At 34.7% G+C, this 19,775-nt stretch overlaps 2 protein-coding genes across 5 annotated transcripts in view; one reads left to right on the top strand and one right to left on the bottom strand.

Moving 5' to 3' along the window:
• Nucleotides 1–2,234: 2,234 nt before the first annotated feature.
• On the bottom strand, nucleotides 2,235–17,290 carry FAM76B (family with sequence similarity 76 member B). Its single transcript, XM_053708600.1, is given in 13 exon segments — nucleotides 2,235–2,897; nucleotides 2,899–2,958; nucleotides 4,695–4,736; nucleotides 4,738–4,797; nucleotides 7,333–7,374; nucleotides 7,376–7,469; nucleotides 9,904–9,984; nucleotides 10,136–10,183; nucleotides 11,126–11,328; nucleotides 11,864–12,019; nucleotides 13,037–13,091; nucleotides 14,652–14,716; nucleotides 16,716–17,290. Coding segments are annotated over 13 exon segments (1,020 nt in total). The 5' UTR covers nucleotides 16,800–17,290; the 3' UTR covers nucleotides 2,235–2,867.
• Nucleotides 17,291–17,475: 185 nt separating this feature from the next.
• The window catches only part of CEP57 (centrosomal protein 57), a 95,550-nt gene continuing 93,250 nt past the window's right edge, over nucleotides 17,476–19,775 (top strand). For 2 of the 4 annotated variants that reach the window (XM_053708597.1, XM_053708596.1), the window contains exon 1: nucleotides 17,600–17,866. In XM_053708597.1, coding sequence (XP_053564572.1) covers nucleotides 17,837–17,866 — 30 coding nt within the window. In that variant the 5' untranslated portion in view covers nucleotides 17,600–17,836. Of the gene's footprint in view, nucleotides 17,519–17,599; nucleotides 17,867–19,029; nucleotides 19,246–19,775 lie in introns of those variants that run through there. The other 2 variants (XM_053708598.1, XM_053708599.1) reach the window with 2 other exon arrangements.

Here is a 19,775-nt window from a genome sequence, read left to right as displayed (position 1 = left end):
TTTGAGTGACATTAAAGATGCATGCTTTAGGATTATACAGTTAAAACTGACTTAATTATAGGTCAAAAGCTTTAAAATTATACATGCAACATCTTGAAAAAATTTCATGATTATCACAAACATTTACCCCCAACGTGCAATATTTATCCTCATCACGTGGTAACATTATAGATTTCAAAAATATCCCTAGCTAATACATTTGTCAGCATCAAATAATAGATACAAGTGGTTCAAATTATAAAGTATATCCTTGATTTTGCACTTTATTTCTATGGAGTCCCTTGCTTATGTAGAAGCTAGGTACAAAACGTATTAAGCATCAAAGTTTACAGAATTGCTTGCTTAAGTAAAGTGAGGTTGCATAATCTTACACAAGCAGTTGTGTTTAGAGTGTATGCTATGTTCTCCATGAGACCTATTGGATGTATAATAGTACTTATACCCAGGGGCTGTAAACATCCACTTGTCTTTCTAGTAAGGAAATCACGCATATTAGTTAAATATATAACTAGCATACTTACCAAGAAAAGGCCATCCAACAGAACAATGCTTATTCACTAGTCCTACGTTAACACAGAAGCTAATTTAAATTTACTGTGACCAATTCCTTTTGATCAAGTGTTTAACCATAGCTGGAGAGAATTCATAGATAAACTTCCATTTTATTTATTTTTTTACTTTGAACTTAAAATCAGCAAACCTAAATTTATACTTACCTAGATTATACCTGCATAGCCAACGGTGCTAAACAATTTGCATTTTAAAAGCTAGGACGAGGGGGGGGATTCTGCACTATTTATTACAACAATAAAGAATATAAAAGTATTAAAAAGAAAGCTATTTTTTAAAATACTATATAAATATCAAGTTGTAAAGGAAATGAGAATCTGTAGTGAACCATTGATGGAATAGAGTTCAAACCCAATGTTTTATAGTGATTCTTTTCATTATGCATTGAACAGTATTCATTATTATTATAAACAGGTTTGTAGGTAATAGGCAGTGCATTTTTATTCATTTCACAAACAAAAGCACAATACAGCCATAGGCATGGCAAATTGGCTATTTAGGGGGCTGAATAAATCCAGTGTTTGAAAATAGCCAAAAGGCCACTGCCTGCAGCCACATTTGGAATTTGTTTGTAGAATAAGCAAACAAATGCACAAGGACGGTAGGTAATAGTTAAAAAAATGCATCTAGCTAAATGGGACCGGTAAGAGATTAAAAAAAAAAAAAAAAAAAAAAAAAATATGTACTGTGTATTAGATATGCTACAAAGTGGGAGCGGAAAGAGGTACACAGGACTTTGCTTTCTGATCTAAAATATCTGCATTGTGTAAAGTATGTACAAAGCACTGCAAAATGATTTTTTTTATGAAAACAGGATTTCTGGAAGAATGTTTGTCAGCCGATAAAGCTGTGGAAGATCATTGATCAACTAATTAGCATGTACACTGCATTACCAGTTGGACAAAATCATGCATTTCCTACTACTTCAATAGTTTGTCTCATTAGCACAACAAAACAGGTTCCCCTACACTGATTTAAAACCATTAAAGTCAATTTTACTTAGACAATGATTTACAAAAATCCAGCGTAAGAAAACTATTTAAAATAAAGAATTTGCAAACCCAGAGTAGTAAGGGGTACCACCCTGAATGTTAAGGTTTAATTTAAAATGTTATGGATTTAATAAAGTTAAACGTTAGAAAATGTAACTTACCTTCAAATTAAGCCTGTGATATATATATATATATATATATATATATATATATATATATATATATATATATATATATATATATATATATATAATATATATATATATGTGTAACAAGTCAGCCTATGAGCTGTAATCTGTGTTCATGATAATACGGGAAAGAAAGAATAAACAGGCCTGAGCTGAAATAGGCCAAATAGAAGGGGTGGCCAAAAAAATCTCTATCTATATATCTATTTCCCCCCAGTAAAATTTAGTAATTACTTTTTTTTTTTACTTAAGCCCAGGTTGACTGACACTATTGTTAACCTTAATTAGTTTCATGATAAGAATAGCAGCTCTGATTATATTTTACCTATATTCAATACTTTTTGTATGTACAAAACAATTAAACATGGTTTTAATACATAGAAAATTGTATCTACAATCTTTTCCCACAGTCTTCCTATAAAATGAATGTTACATCAAAGGCACTTGCGTGAAAAAAAAAAAAATTAAAAAAATGTACAACAGCTTAAAAAAGAGCTTTTATTCCCCCCCGCAGATACTGTACAATATAAACATGAGGATTATCACTCTGTACAGTGAAAATATTTACTTAATGTTTATAGAATAGATTTTTAACCAATGTGGGGCCTGCAAAATATTTGTTTACAAATGCAGTTGGGTACAGCAGCACCAAAAAGAGGTTAAGCACCATGATCCAATTATATTCTAGAAAGTCAGAATTTCCTATTTCACTAAAAAGGGGGAAAGGTTTATTGAAGCGGATCCTTTAAATGTGAGCATTATTAAAAGCAACCCCCGTTGCTGGTCTGGATTTCCTGTTTACTGATTTATTGCCTTTTGAGTTTGACAAAAATAAGCATTATTGTATGATGTCCTTTTAATACCCTTGCAGAAACCAAACAGAAGTGTCTTCAAGCCAGCCGAAGATGAAAGACAAAAAAAAAAAAAAAAAAAAAAAAAAACCCGCAAAAAAACCCGATAAATAATTTAAAAAAAAAAAAAAAAAAGTGATTATGTATGTATTTTTACTATTTTTTTGTTTGTGTTTTTTTATTAAGAGTATTGCAGATTTTTCCTCCTTACTGGATATTTTTAAGGGCTTCACAGAATTACGGTACATATAGGCATATAAAAATCATCAAGGAGATGTAAGTATACTTCCACTCTTAATCAAACTTTTTACCCTTTGATAAGGCTGCAACTTGCTTCAGTAACTCTCGATTCTTGCCCTGAAAGAATGAAAAAAGCTAAATTATTCAAAAACAAACTGAAATATATCCTACCTTACATGTGGGTGTGCACAAGTAAAGAAGCATCTCTAATGTAGTTCAATAACTTAAGTGTTCTATATTATACAGAAGCATATTATGTGCCGTTTCATTAAATACTAGTTAATATATTTAAAAAAAAAAAAAAAAAAAAAAAAAAAAAAAAAACACACACACAACAAAAAACTGCAAAGTGATCCACTATTTAACTTTTTTTTTCCCCAATTATAGCTATTACGCTTTGTAAGTACAGGACATGCCAATCTAATCCACATTGCTAGACATGGTTTAATTTTTTTTTTTTTTTATATTTCCACTTCTGCTAGACAAGATTGTTTTACACAGTGCACTTCTCTAACAGATTGAAAACAATTTTTTTTTTTTTTTATGGTTTCCTAAACTTAAAAAAAAAAAAAAAAAAAAAAAAAAAAAAAAAGGGACAGTCTACACCAGAAAAGTTACTGTTTTAAAAGATAGATAATCCCTTTACCTATTCCCTAGCTTTGCATAATCAGTTATATTAATACACTTTTTACCTCTGATAATCTTTTATCTAATACCTTATTTCAGTTCTTTTGACTGACTTGCATTTTAGGCCAATAAGTGCTGGCTCCTAGGAACTCCACGTGCATGAACACAGTGTTATCTATTTGAAACACATGAACTAACATCCACTAGTGGTGAAAAACTGTCAAAATGCCCAGAGAGGAGGCAGCCTTCAAGGGCTTAAAAATTAGCATACGAACCTCCTAGGTTTTACGCTTTCAATTAATACCAAGAGAACTAAGCAAAATTAGTGATAGAAGTAAATTGGAAAAATTGTTTAAAAATACATGCCCTATCTGAATCATGAAAGTTTGTTTTGGAGTAGACTGTCCATTTAAAATTACATTTTTTAATACATGAGAATTAATTTTTTGAACAAACTTTTCTACTACATAAAAAGTGCACAACCTTTTAAATGCAAGTATTTGCACACTTCACTTACTATGTCTTGGATCACTTGAAGATAAAGCCTATAACATTAAATATTCTAGGGTGGGCCTGACAAGAAAAGCAAGAACTAAAATAAAAAATGTATAAGTAAAAATGTTCCCAAGAGCACTAAGCATGCTATGCCATCATTTTGTTTCACAAAACTTAGATTTTAACCACTTCAAAGGGACACTGAACCCAATTTTTTTCTTTTGTGATTCATATAGAGCATGCAATTTTAAGCAACTTTCTAATTTACGCCTATAAGCAAATGTTCATTCTCTTGGTATCTTTATTTGAAAAAGCAAGGAATGTAAGTTTAGATGCCGGCCCATTTTTGGTGGACAACCAGGGTTCTTGCTGATTGGTGGATACATTCATCCACCAAAAAACATGTGCTGTCCAGGGTTATGAATTTTCTTTTCAAATAAAGATAGCAAGAGGAACGAGAAAAAATTGATAATAGGAGTAAGTTAGAAAGTTGCTTAAAATTGCATGCTCTATCTGAATCACAAAAGAAAAAATTGGGTTCAGTGTCCCTTTAAGGACACAGCTTCAGTTTGCTCCATGACTGAATTGTTCCACCCATTGGTCATTAAGGGAGTTAAAAGTGGTTAGATTTGTTACCAGGGATAAGCAGTACACAAATATGCACTGATCATTTTAAAGTGTAACCTTTATAAGATGTTTTTAAAACTCTTTGTGTAAATCGTTGATCTTACCTGCAATTGCTCAACCATATCTTTATGTGCTTTGTCCATTTCCATTCATCTTTGTCCTTAAATTTGATTCTTGATACTGAAAGTCTGCCTTCAACTCTGTTAGCTGACATAAGCAGAGATTGAGGAAAATGAATTTAAAAACAAAAAAAACAAAAAAACAAAACACAACATTGACCATTCTACTAATTCAGGGTTCAAACATCCCCCATGATACCACATAACTTGATCTCAAAAATTCTTAAGTATTATACAACAGGATAGCTGCAATTTGTGGCAAAGGAACTAAAATATATGCATACTTTATTCTGGATTGTACCCATACTTGAAAGTGTTGTAAAAGCTAACACCACAGATACAACACTCATAAAACATACACTAACACACACAAATCGTGACCTAGTAAACATGTGTCCCATACTGTGGTTTAAAGTGAAAGTAAATCCTAGCGTTATACAAACGCTAGGATTTACTATTTGAAACAAATAAAGGGCACTTTCATTCATGAAGTATAAGATACTTCATGTAGAAAGCTCCTTTATTTGATTCAATCGATCGCCGCTCTTAGCTCCTACAGCAGAGCACGGCTAAAAACAATTTTTGGCTAAGAGGTGACATTTTCACCTCTTAGCCAATAGCCGTGCGGTAAATCCGGCTCCCATGGGCGTCAAGCCGGATTTACCGCACGGCTATTGGCTAAGAGGTGAAAATGTCACCTCTTAGCCAAAACATTTTTTAGCCGTGGGCTGCCGAAGCAGCTAAAAAACGGTGGATTGATTGAATCAAATAAAGGAGCATTCTACATGAAGTATCTTATACTTCATGAATGAAAGTGCCCTTTATTTGTGTAATAGTATATCCTAGCTTTTGTAAAACTCTAGGATTTACTTGCACTTTAAAGAACCCTGGACTAGATCACTTAATTTAAATAAGTCTGTCTAATGGAAAAGTGAAATGTATAATTATTATGCAGTCCAGCACTAGTGTTCTATCAACGAATATGTGCAAATCTGCCAGTTAGCCCCGCACAATAGCCTAAAACAACTTGAAAGCAGCAACCTGCCTCCAAGCACATACAAGTTCAGAGTTTGAAGGGGGAAAAAAAAAAGGGGGGGGGGGAAGCACTGTTAGAAGGAATTGAGATCAGTCAATATGGCCAATTTGGAAACAGATATGCACTTCATGTCAACTAATAAAAAAAAAAAAAAAATGCTTTAATATATCCATTTTTCATGTTTGAATAGTGTTCTATCAGATGGAAAATATTTCCCACCCTTTATGTATTTAAAGGGGACAGTCTACACATTAGTCATCTAAAAAGCCTTACCTTAGATTAAAGTGAAAGTCAATCCTAGCGCTTTATAAACGCTAGGATTGACTATTAAAACAAATAAAGGGGACTTTCATTCATTTTTTTAGCCGTGGGGCTGCTGTAGCAGCTAAAAACAGCGATCGGTTGAAAACAAATAAAAGTGCTTTTCTACATGAAGTATCTTATGTATATAAGGGCTAATTAAGTAAAAATAGTTTGCATAATACAAAAAAATGGTTTAAAAATTTTTGGCAAGTATTTTAAAACTTTTCAAAAATAAGCAAACTTGCTTACAGAGCCATACTGTCTAGAGAAGTCAGATCCACCCCTCCGTATCACTGCAGTATACATTTTCAGGTAAATTAATTAAAGTACATATTATATTTTGTCTCTATCCTGACTTGTTTTACGTCCCTTTAAACAGCAAATGGCCTCCAGCACCCCCTTTCTATATCATGCAGCAGGAACAGTAAAAAAGATATTTTAAAATAATTATTATTTTTGGTCACTTTGAAATGGCTGCCAAGCTCCGCCCGCGAATGACATGATATGGGCTACATATAGCATCCAATCACAAAAGGCTCACTAGTTGGATTTAATAGTGTCAATACTATTCAGCAGAGTGCCTAGATGCAGCCCAGATTGTGATGTCATAAGTGGGTGGAGCTTGGCAGACATTTCAAAGTGGCCAAACAATATTCAATTTAAAATAACTCACTTTTTTACTGTTCCTGCTGCATGATAGAGATAGGGGTGCAGGAGGCTATTTGAAGCTTAATCTAAAGGTAAGACTTTAAAAGGGAAAAATAAACACTTTGAGAAGGCACTATAAAACGATAAAGTATATCGCAGAATTATTTTGGCTGCAGTCTAGTGACCTATTAATAACTGTCCCTAATTTGCCACAACAGAGAAGGTAACCTAAGTTACAACATGGCAGCTCCTGTTTTATAGACACTAAAACTTTACACTTATTTTGTCAATATTTAAACAACTAAATGAAACTTATGACTAAAGGTGTTGACTGCCCCTTTAAAGATATAGGATACATTCCCTTGGCACTACTTTGCTTAACATAGGGGGGAAAACTGTTTTTCCTTTTCCCAATTATTTTTCTCCAAATATTTCCCAAGTCACATTATAGTTTCTAAAATATATCACTTATCCAGTAGAAGAACTTGCACTGAGAAAAAGGGGAACATTTTATGGAGAAGTGTCAATGGTTGCGTTCTTCCTTTTTAATTATGGATTAATATCCATCAACAGTGATTTTACTATATCGTTTGACATCACATGTAAACATAATTAAAAAAATAAAAAAAAAAGTACCTTTTTATCTTTCTCTAATATTGTTTGATCTCTCTGTTGCAAAAAGGCGTTTAAGAGCCATCACCTCTTCTTTCAGCTGACTTATAAGGACAAAATTGTCTGTACCACCGCTGTCTGTTGACTGATTAATTGAGCTACTGCAGAGAAAACAAAAACAAATATGTTTACTATGTGTTCCTATTACATTAAAAACAAACAGCATACTTCTTACAAAAGGCTCAGGTGTAGCAACTGCCCTTAGGGAAATAAGAGCTGACAAGTTGGCAATTTAGTTTGCATTCTGCCTTTTCAAAGCATGGGCAAATCTGACAATAACAAACAACTCATGATACTCTAGAAGTTTTATGCCATCAAGCTAAATATGCCTTCCCATAGAGAACCCAGCCTCCTAGTAAAAATTTGTTTAAAATTAGAATACATATTGCAATGAATTCAATTAAATATAAGCCACTGCTTAGTGCTTTTATATTATAACAATGAAACTGATGAAAATTTGAGAAATAAATTAAAAACTATACTGTAAAGGTTTTCAAAGTTGTCACTTTAAAGGGCCACTAAACCCAAAATATTTCTTTCATGATTCAAGATAGAACATACAAATTTAAACCAACATTACAATTTACTTATATTATTTATTTTGCTTCATTTTTTAGATATCCTTATTTGAAGAAAAAGCAATGCACATGGGTGAGCCAATCACATGAGGCTTCTATGTGCAGCAACCAATCAGCATCTACTGAGCATATCTAGATATGCTTTTCAGCAAAGAATATCAAGAGAATAAAACAAATTAGATAATAGAAGTAAATTAAAAAGATGTTTAAAATTGCATTCTCTTTCTAAATCATGAAAAAAAAATGTGGGTTTCATGTCCCTTTAAGCATTCATTTAAAGTTTCATGAGGCATTTCTTTGAAATTAGAAAAAAATAAAAATACTGAAATACCCAATTTTTTTTCTTTTGTGATTCAGATAGAGCATGCAATTTTAAGCAACTTTCTAAATTACTCCTATTATCAATTTTTCTTCACTCTTGTTATCTTTAATTTGAAAAGCAAGAATGTAAGTTTAGATGACAGCCCATTTTTGGTGAACAACCTGGGTTCTTACTGATTGGTTGATAAATTCAACCACCAATAAACAAGTGCTGTCCAGTGTCCTGACAAAAAAAAACCCCCAAAAAAAACTTAGATGCATTTTTCAAATAAAGATAGCAAGACAAGAGAACTAAGGAAAAAAAAAATAGCAGTAAATTAGAAAGTTGCTTAAAATGGCATGCTCTATCTGAATCACGAAAGAAAAAAAATGTGGGTTTCAGTGTTACTTTAAAGTGAAAGTTAATCCTAGCGCTTCACAAACGCTAGGATTGACATTTAAAACAAATAAAGGGGACTTTCATTCATGAAGTATAAAATATATCATGTAGAAAGCCCCTTTGTTTCAACTGATCGGCGATTTGAGCTGCTAATAAATGCCACGGCAAAAAAAAAAAAATCCTAAGAGGTGACGTTTTTACCTCTTAGTCAATAATGCGGTAAATCCGTCTCCCATGGGCGCCAAGCCAGATTTACCGCACTGCTATTGGCTAAGGTGAAAAAGTCACCTCTTAGCAAAAAGATTTTTTTTAGCCGTGGGCTTTGTTAGCAGCTCAAATCTCCGACCGATTGAAACAAATAAAAGGAGCTTTCTACATGAAGTATCTTATACTTCATGAATGACAGCCCCCTTTGTTTCAATGGTTAATCCTAGCGTTTGTGAAATGCTAGGATTAACTTTCACTTGAAGGACAAAAATTGCTTTAATGTACTTAAGTGTGTCTACTAATCAGCAAAGCGGCTTCACTACCCTAAAGAGCTGCAATACTCTTTATTGTGCAAAGACTTTTTACAATAAGGAGCAAATTCACAATGTATTGCAAACAAGATTTTAAAATACTATCAAGTTTCATAAGCCACTTGGATGAAATATTTGAGAAATTTGGTTCCATTATAGTGCTAGGTATTGTTAAAGGGACATGAAACCCAAAAATTGTCTCATTCTGATAAATTATATATATATATATATATATATATATATATATATATATATATATATATATATATATATATATATATATATATATATATATATATATATATACACATACACACACACATATACATATATTATTTTTTTTTATTAAAAGTTTCTAATTTACTTCTATTATCAAGTCCGCTTTGTTCTTATGTTTTTCTTTGTTGAAGAGATACGTAGATAGGTAGCATGCACATATGGCTGAGGCACTACATGACAGGAAAGTGCTGCAATCTAGTGTTTGCTAATGTATAAGACTGTTGCCATGTAGTGCTGCAAACACATGCACACACTCATAACCTAACCTTCCTGCTTTTCACCAAAGAATAACAAGAAAACAAAGAAAAATTGCCTTTAATATTTGTTGTGTGTGCAGGAGAAAGCTTAGATCCTAAATAGAAATAAACATCACCAGCACTATGGACTAATATGATCTTATTAATGAGGAAATGGGGAAGGAACAGGATGGGAATAATCATGTAAAAGCTGCACCAAATACCTGTCTCCATTAGATGGCTTAGTTTCCAATTTGGGTTTTTTCTTTGGAGTTTCATTCTGAATTGTTGTAGTCGATTTATGACTGAAAATAAAAAAGTTAAAATACTAAAAACTAATGTTTTTATTTAAAATCTAAAACGATTGGTTTATGTAGTTAACGCCTAAAACATATATACATAAGAACAGCATGTTTTGTAAACTGGTTACAGTTGATATAGAGTAAGAATTCTTACCTTTGTTTCCATATTCCCTGCTCTGGTTCTGGACTTAAACTGCTGATTCTGTAGCAAACACACAAAAAAGGAAGGGTTTGGTTATTTTTGTTGCACAATTATCTATACACACTAAAAATGTTAAGCTATCAAATATAAAAAAAATCCACTAAACTGGGGATTAAACAGTTTAAAAAAAGGACATGTTGATAGCTCCCATAATTGAAATATCGCGATCTTTTGCACGATTGTGTGATTTCAATTTGTCTACATTGAAACCCTATTCCAATGTAGACGTTTTAACCCGGTCATGAAAGGGTTAAAGTGAATGTCAAGTTTGATGAATCGGTGCCCAGTTTTTAAAAACCCTATTAAAAAACAGGGGCACTTCCATTCCACTCGTTTTGTTAAAATAACTTACCTTTTAATCTTGAAAGCCTCTCCAGCGATTCCCCCTCCTGCCACTAGTCACTTCATACGTCAGCAATGACCAAAACGGCATCCTCCAATCACGGCTCCCCCGCCCAGGGGAATCATTGCCTGAGGCAACTGATTGAAGGAAGCCGGATTCCTCATTTTTGACATATAAAGAGGCTTGCGACCGGGGAGGGAAGCGCTGGAGCGGCTTTCACGATTAAAAGGTAAGTATTTAAACAAAACAAGTGAAATGTAAAGTTTGATGAATGAAAGTGCCCCTGTTTTTCAAAACCAGGCACTGAATTCATTAAACTTGACATTCACTTCAAGCGTGATCCCTTATTGCAGAGTCTTAAATTCAGTACAAGATTGGCTAATGAATTTCATGCTGAAAAAGAAAATGTATAAGTTTATATTTTGATTGTAGATCCCTTACAATCATGAATTTTCTACAGACAAAGCTAAGCATATTGATTATCCTGAGCCCCTAAAAACAAGTGAGGGAAACATTCTTCATACTTTTGTACCTTTTCAAAACGGAAGCCAAGCATATTTTAAGAAGCTATTTATGCACACATTTATATATAGATTTACTTGTGGTGGCTGCTGCCGTGTCTGTGGTGGTGGTGATGGTGGTGATGATGGTGATGTTTGGAATTATGCTGGTCTTTCTCAGTGAGGGAGGATGACGAAGAATTAGAATGAGAGGAACCCAAACTCTTCCGCTGCTCTTTAGTCTTCTGAAGAACCCTTTTATAAGATAGTGTGCAAAGCCAGCATAACAACTTTCCATCAACCTTTTGGACAAAGAAAGACTGGTTAAAGGCCGATATATTATTGTGACAGTTTATATGTAAACTAGTCTGCTGTACAAATGTTATTGACGTCACATAAAATTATATATGTTATATAAGCAAAATTCTTCTTTTTTCAGCTGCATTGGCACATGTGCTAAGTGTTCCCATGCACCAACATTTAAACACCACCTAGTCAGAGTGTACTTCATCAGTGAAGACAAGTCACCACTGGCTTTGAGTGGCGTTAGAATGCTGGTGCAGGAATAATTGTAATAGAAGCATTTTTAGTCTAATGGAAGTATATTGCAAACATTTTTCTATTCAAAATAAAAAATTCATCCATAATTATTATGATTAGATAGCTTAAAGAAAAAATATATTTATTTTACTACCTGTTGTGCAGGAAATTTTGACCATAAAAATAAATTGAGCTTCATGTAACATTACTATTACTTAATTGAAATCAAATAAACTAGGTTTACTTAAATAATCATTATTTAAAGCCAGAAGTGCCCGGTAATTTCTAGATTTATACCTTTCTCCTTCCCTCTTCTTTGCGATCAAAAGCACACTGTTGCTTGCATTGCTCACACGTTTGAGGAGGTCCATATTTTTTCTCTGAGTTGGTGCAACGTTGACATTTTGTGCCAATGAATGCAGCTATGATGTTACAATACTGACATGGTTTGGGCTGGAAAATGTACAAAAACATACAATGTTTAATAGGATTTTAATTTAAAAGGAACAAAGTCAAAATCGGCAGAATGAAAGTTTGAGAGCCCATAATTTAATCCCATTAAAGAAAAGGTGACCCATTTAACACAAGCATTCAGATCCCTGAATTATGTTTCTAGCCAGAAGTGTATCTAAACAATTTTTAAATGTACCTAAGGTTTTGGCATTTACTACCTCCTTTGTTAATGAGTTATACAATTTGATTGCTCTTACAGTGAAAAAATATTTACGTTGCTGGAGATTAAATCTCCTTTCCTCTAGCCTTAAATTGTGACCTCGTCACAAATCCTTTTCTTGGAATATACAGAGCTTGCGAGTAACTACCATTTTTTGATAATTTATTGTAACTGCATTCTATACACATTTGGGATTTGTGTTTTCCACTGCTTTAGCAGTGTAGCTCCAGCGCATAACTCTATTTCTGTATTATAAACAGAGTTTCTGCCATCACTATATATGGGCATTAAATACATTTATATAAAATAAGTGTTGGATGTTAACTTCACATAATATAATAAAACTATGGATTTATGAACTGTTTTACCTCTGGAAAGTAGACACATGGGTACAAACATTTAAAAAGAAAAAAAAAAAGAAGTCACAAAAATAGTCAAATGATGCTATATACAGTCACTTTAAAACTATTTTTTATTTTTGCCCGTCTGTGCAGCAATTGCTTAACAGGTGTTTTTTTTTTTAAATATTAAATCCAACCCAAATAGAACAGTTAAAGGTGCATGGAATATTTAATAAAAACACATCTCTAAACAGATAGGGCAGCTTATAAAATCTGGAAATGTAATAATCGTAAATATAAAAATTAATACCTTTAACGATTACCTTACTGAACTGGTAGTTTACACTAGTTTGTTTCACACAACCCTTATATGTTAGAAACTCAGTAAAGCAATCCGGTGGTCAGTTACATGACTGAAATATTTTATTAGATATTCTAACTATATAGTTAACTTACCGTCCCAAACTGCTTAACATTTTGCGCACATTTCTTGCATATAGTGTTGGTTTTGCTACAGGGAAAAAAAAAAAAAAAAGAATTCTCAGGATATTTGTACATTAAAAAAGAAAATATATTTAAGTTGTTTGAGGATATTTGGATAGTGCTACAGACTAAATAGAAAGGACTATGTTAATTAAAAAAAATCTCTTACAATCAGTGCAGAAGAATTTTTTTTTTTTTTTTAATTATACATATATATTTTAAATAAATAGAAATGATAGATATATGCTAGAAGTAGGGGTGCACGATAATTGCATTTGCAATTAAAAAAAATAAAAAAAATAATTCTCTGTTCATCAAGAAAACAGAGGCAGAGAGGAAGGATGAGAGGCAGACCAGTGTGCGGCCGTAGGCAGACCAGTGTGCGGCCGTAGGCAGACCAGTGTGCGGCCGTAGGCAGACTTGAGAATGCCCACAAAACGGCCATTATTGCAGAGTGTGTGGGAACAACAGGCCTTCATCTGGGAATGGTGTGACAGTGGGAAATGCGCTCAAAGTTGTGAGCAATAAAGTGAGTAGTGTACAAAAACTTTAAAGTGCCTTTTTTTTCTTACTTAAAGGGATACTAAACCCACATGTTTTTCTTTATCACACTGCTGTAAAGTCAGCACTTTTCAGGTTTCTCCATGCTTACACTGCTTCATATGTTAATTGTACCACAGCTAGACTGACTGCCCAAGAAAACATGACAATGTGTTAGAAGACCCAAGAACTGGCTAGTATCTACTATGTAACGACAGCACAGGCAGCTAATTTTATTTTAACTATTTTGTAGTTTGTATTTTTATGCTCCCAGAGTATATTATACAGTGAAAAACATGTACGTTAAGAATCTGTAGTGTTAATTTTTTTATTGAAAAATTAAGGTGTTAAGTCATTTATAAGAAAATCGCGATTACAAATCACAATCGTTTGGGTCGAAAATCGCGATTTTCATTTTTGCCCATATCGCCCAGCCCTAGCTAGAAGTGTTGCAGAGTTGTAAAGTTTAATGCAGTGCTTCTAGATAAGTCTACATAAATTAGTTTTGCAACACAAGAGAGGCTGCATTGCACAATTAATTACTAACAGGGAAAAAGCAAAGCATTATTGCAGGTGCAAATAGCACTTCAGTCTAATAAACTGAGTCAATGAGCAACCTGAGAGTGCACTTCCATTGATCAATAGTATAAGTGATGCAACCGAGAACACCAGCTCACTTGCCTTGTTCATACCGCCCTATAACATCATACCCCAAATGTCTTGTACCTAAACAAATGCAGAGGTAAGGGATATCAGGCAGGTAGGCTGTAAGACTCCTAAACAGGAATACAAGGTCATTTTGAGGCACAGTACAAGTGTGTGTGTGTGGGGGGGGGGGGGGGGGGGTAAGGATGCTATTATTGAACTAGAGTTGCAGGCAGGTCAATGACTAGCAGAAAATATTTTAGATGAAAGTCAAAATGCCAAAGACTGATTTTTTAGGTGAATTAATATACTAAATAGACAACTGCCTAAACATTAATAGCAACCAAATAGGAATTAAAAATGATAGAATTTGAACAGATTACTGGTTAATGCTAACCCTTACCTCTCTTGTTGAAACTCTGATCTACAGTAGGTGCACTTTACAATTGGATGAGCAATCCGGCACTCCTATGAAAGAAAAAAAATAATCATATCTGCACAATAGCCTTAAAAAGACATAGTTCTGGCTTTACCTAGTTTATGTATAATTTAAGGAAGAAACTGTCTTAGAGAAATGATATTCAACCCAATTAAATCTCCTAAACAATATAGCTAAATCAGAAACTGCTAAAACTATGCAAACTACTTTTACTGGAACAAGTTACATATACGCGCGCACACACACTACAAGTATACACTAATGATCTACATATTTTTCCTGGTGCCGTTTCTCACTGTAACCCAATCACCTGCTCAGCCATGCTCACTTTTTTCTATGTGTGGGCTTCCTAAATTGTTCCACTCATGTGCAATATTGTGCAGGTTGTTTTTACCAGCAGCAGCCTAACGCACGGTTTCTTCATTAAAGGGAAAGTAAAGTCCAAATTAAACTTTCATGCTTCTTTATTATCTTGGTATTTTTTGTTAAAGGCTAAACTAAGGTAGGCTCATAGGCCGATTTCTAAAACACTGCAGTCCACCTCTTATCTGACTGTCAGGCTGTGAATAGCTAATAACATGTACTGTTTGTTCACGTGTGCCATATAGATAACAGGAGTTATTTTAGAGTCAGCACTAATTTCCTGCAATGCCAGTCTGTCAAAAGAACTGAAATAAGGCCATCTGCAGAAAAATAGATACAATGTAATCAGAGGTAAAAAAGTATATTAAAGGGACAGTCAACGCAAAATGTTGTATTGTTTTAAAAGATAAATACCTTTATTAACGAAATCCCCAGTTTTGCACAGAAAACGGTTACATTAATACACTTTTTTACCTCTTTTTACCTTGTTTCTAAGCATCTTCTGACAGCCCCCTAATCACATGGCTATCTATTGACTTGCAGTTAAGATAATTAGTGCTGTGTTTTTAGAATCCACAGCCATCAGTACAATGTTATCTATATAGCTGACATGAACTAGCTTCCCCTGATGTGAAAAGCAAACATAAAAGCATGTGATCATGGTTTAAAGGTTATAAAGTATGTTAATATAACCATGTTTTTTGCGCAAAGCTGGGGAATGGGTAGTAAAGGCATCATCTATCTTTTTAAACAAATACATTTTTGGTGTTTACTGTTCCTTTAAGGGAGCCACGATTACGTAACAGCAATACAAGTAAACAGTGACTCAGGACAAGTTACAAATCTTGGTTTACATGTATTGCTTACAAGCCAGTGACATTAACTGCCAATTATGGACGGATGGGTCGACTCTATACATTACTACAGAAAAAGAAATACGGGGGTATTTTTCATAACAGGGTTACTTTAAACTTATTTTATTTGCAAATAAACCTATTTAATAATTAAAAAATAATTTGTATCTATATGTGATTTTAGTTATCTAGAGCAGCGTTTCTCAACTCCAATCCTCAGGACCCTTAACTGTTAAGGGTCCTGAGAACTGGAGTCGAGAAACTGCTCTGGAGTTATTTTGCCAGCAGATCTCAAATCTGTCATTTTGTCACAATGTGGCAAGACAGCTCTTAATCATGACACAACTAGTGTTGCTACATTTTATCTTAACTCCTACTTGCTTCACAGGGCTATCCTTTAGATTGTTTTTCTATTTTTGTATCTGGACAGGAACTAGTGGATAAGTTTTTTAAAAAACCCTTCTACCCATCATGTAGCAGGAGGAGAATTAGCAATGGTAACTAATGGAAATTAAGTTTATGGAAACATTACTCTGCAATACAAGATCTATACCTGTATTGATATCTTCGTCACACTAATAGAGAGCCCTCTAATCAGCACATGGGCCGTAACAATAGGTATAACCTGCTACTAAACACTATAGCAACCAAGATGGAAGCTGGATTACAGGAGACTTCCGCCAGCACTGTGTCTCTCCTCTGTCAGGCCCAACTACCGCGGCCTACCCCACAGTACAACACCGGTCCCATAAGCCGTAGCCCTCTCCTAGCTGTGAGCTGGGGACCTGTCCTGCTTCTTTACGACACGGACCTTACACAACTGCTGGCCCTGAGAAAGCTCCTCGAATGGGTACCGCTGGTTACACTTGGTACAGGCGTACAGCGCCGAGGCCATCCTCTGCCGGCAGCCACCGAGAGGGAGGAGGGAAGATGGGTGGGAAAAGAGCTGTGGGTTTAACGTTCGTTGATGGAGAATAAAAAACAACAAAGGAGGAGTAAAAAAACCGGCTGTGCCGCCTTCGTGTTGTATTCTTTTTCCAGTTGCCGGTTAACGTGTGCGCGTGCGTGGAAGTCGTCACCTACAGTTCAGATTTTCCTCTACGTAGTATCAGCGAGCTCGCGCCGGGTGAACTCGAGTTGTGTTCGCGCTCAGCTGTTCTAAGGAACAAATGCTCGTGCCGGTTAACAGTTGAGTACGTTGCGCTCTTGTTGTCCCGGGCAGCGCGTCCTCTTTCTCCTTACGTTTCAGTTTACTTCTTATTAGAAACTTCTCTTTTGTCCTTGCATTGAAATGCACTTTGCAATAAATACTTGTGTAATGTGTTTTCTTTAAAAACAAGGTTGTGTGCTTTCTGTTTCCTCAGCGTCACATTGCCCTCCCTAGTTTAAAAAAAAAATAATAGGAGGAAAAAATAAAACCGGATACTGACAAACAACGCATCGTTACTGAGAACCAATCTGAACAGTGGGCCTATAAGCGGGAAACACCCGTTTGAATTCAGATGACCAATCGTGTAAGGGAATAATATCCTTCCTCCAATCAGCAATGTTTGTGAGTTAAAGGACCCGCCCTCGTGACGTCGTTGAAATGATACTGGCAAGTGGAGAAATTCAGTGAGTATGCGGTATTTCCGCAAAGTTAACTCACTGTTTTCCAGACATGGTTTACATTGCAACATTCTGGCAAACGAGAGGTTACGTTTCAATAGGTCTAAGCCCAGTGTTTAAATTCCCGCCCTATTAACCCTTAGTGAGAAATTTGATTGGACATATTAGCTGTCTGCGGCTACCGGTAATGACGTTTGTTTACGTGACGTCAGTCGCACGTTCCCCCACGCTCCCCTGTAGATTTAGCTGGTCGGAATTTTATTGGGAAGAGCTGGGTAACCCGGATGTTTTAGTGTTAGATGATTCCAGTTTCCCTTAAAGAAGATGGCCGCTGCAGCCTACTCGTTAAAGCAGGTGATGTGTTTTAACACTTTGTATAGAGAGTGACAGATGAAAACAATGTGTAAAATAATTTGACAAATCCTGTTAGCCACTTCTCCATTCATTTTACTCCTGTCTCTTTGCATTGTCATCATACACCAATATAGAAGCATTCGTGACTGGCTTTTAAATGCCAGAAGATGGATCATCACTAGTCTTGCATTTAGCATAAACATGTCTCTACAATATGAGGAACATGGACTCCTCCAATCGTCTTCCTAACGGATCATTTTATTAGTTCACTATTTATTGCATATGACTGTGTGGTTAAACAGAAGTTTAATTTTGATACTTATGTCCCAATAACATATTTATTTTTAAACCAGCCCCAAATTTGCTTTTACATTCAAGAGGGTTTCTTGAATATATGGAAAACAAATGTTTGTTTAGTGAGACCCAATTCGCTTTCCAGTTTAGAAGATGCTACATTACAAATGCTTCTCAAACTTTAAATTGGAATTGACTACATTCTCTATTTTTACTGGTTTGTAAGTGTGGGTTATTCTCAGATCTGATTAATAGTAAAGTATTAGTAGGGAAATGCTTTTATAACTTGCCAGATCCTCAATATGTAATCTGAGCTCTATTTGCACCCAAAGGTTGTAACCAAGTCATTATTGTAAGATAACATCACAAGTTATTGTTGGGTTGTGGTTGATCAGTTAAAATAGATACAAAGGTGAAAAAATATCACTATTGCAAATGAAACCCTTCCATATATTTTTAAAAATATAGTTATAAAGAAAAGTTGCATCCGTTTAGTGTCTGGTTGATGATGTAAGTATCAGTACGTACAGGGCTATACAACCGAACATATTGGAGGGGACCTCTAGGATTACTCGCATTTTTAAAACCTTTATGAAGATGCCAGTGTTTTCTATATCCAGGGAGTCAGCATGGCACCATTATTTTTTGGCTGCCTTATCCACATGTATGTACATATAAAATACCCTGGCTCATCAATATTCTGTCTTGCTACTAAGTCTCATATACACACGCACAATATATTTTAGTGATTTCATCCACTGATTGCCAGAAACACACATGCAGCAGCCAGTAAACCCCTTTATTAACCTTGTGTGTCTATTGTAACCATAGTTAAATCACTGCAGCTTAACACACACACTCTGAAGTGATTTAATTCCTAATGTCCTCAAACGTACATGGAACAACTTCCTTACTTGGGCTGTGATGCAGTGTTGCCGCAACTAGCAGCCACCATAGTCTAGCTTTAAATTGAAAGCAACACAATGGGAATTGGGATTTGTAGTTTTCATCTACATCATTCTTTGCAAGATTTAAAGTAGATTGCTAGAAGCCGATAAAGGTTGTTTGCACCCACCACAACCCAGGTAAGTAAACGTTGCTCTATTTGTGCATTTCATTTTATATAGGCGTTAATTCATTGTTGAGATTGCTCTTGTGTGCCTGTATTAATCAAACTGTTTTGTGTGGGTCAATTTATAAATTTCATTATATTGACCAATATTGCTTCAAGGGCCATTATAGTAAAAAAAAAAAAAAAAAAAAAAAAAATGCTCTAATACATTAAGCATGTAATTTTAAGACTATCGACCCTAGACTGCTGTGTGTTTAACCCCTCCTATAAAGGGGTTAAACACACAATAGAAATACCACTCTGGTCTTGCAGAGCGGTAAACGCTGCTGATCCAATCAGAGGCGCTAGTCACGGGACTCATGTGGAACTAGCCAATCAGCAGTGTTTGCCGTTTGGGACCAGCAATGTTCTACGAGTTTCTAACAGTATTTCTACTTTGGTTTTAATCCCTTTGTATGGGTTAAGCATAGAGTAGTCTAGTGTCAATAGTAGTCTTAAAATTATGTTCTTGGTTTAGAGTGTTTTTTTTTTTTGTTTTTTTTT

Source organism: Bombina bombina, chromosome 3 (genome assembly GCF_027579735.1).
Source record: "Bombina bombina isolate aBomBom1 chromosome 3, aBomBom1.pri, whole genome shotgun sequence".
NCBI lineage: Eukaryota > Metazoa > Chordata > Amphibia > Anura > Bombinatoridae > Bombina > Bombina bombina.
The sequence above is the reverse complement of the archived record's forward strand: the minus strand, read 5'-3'. Positions and strand labels throughout refer to the sequence as shown.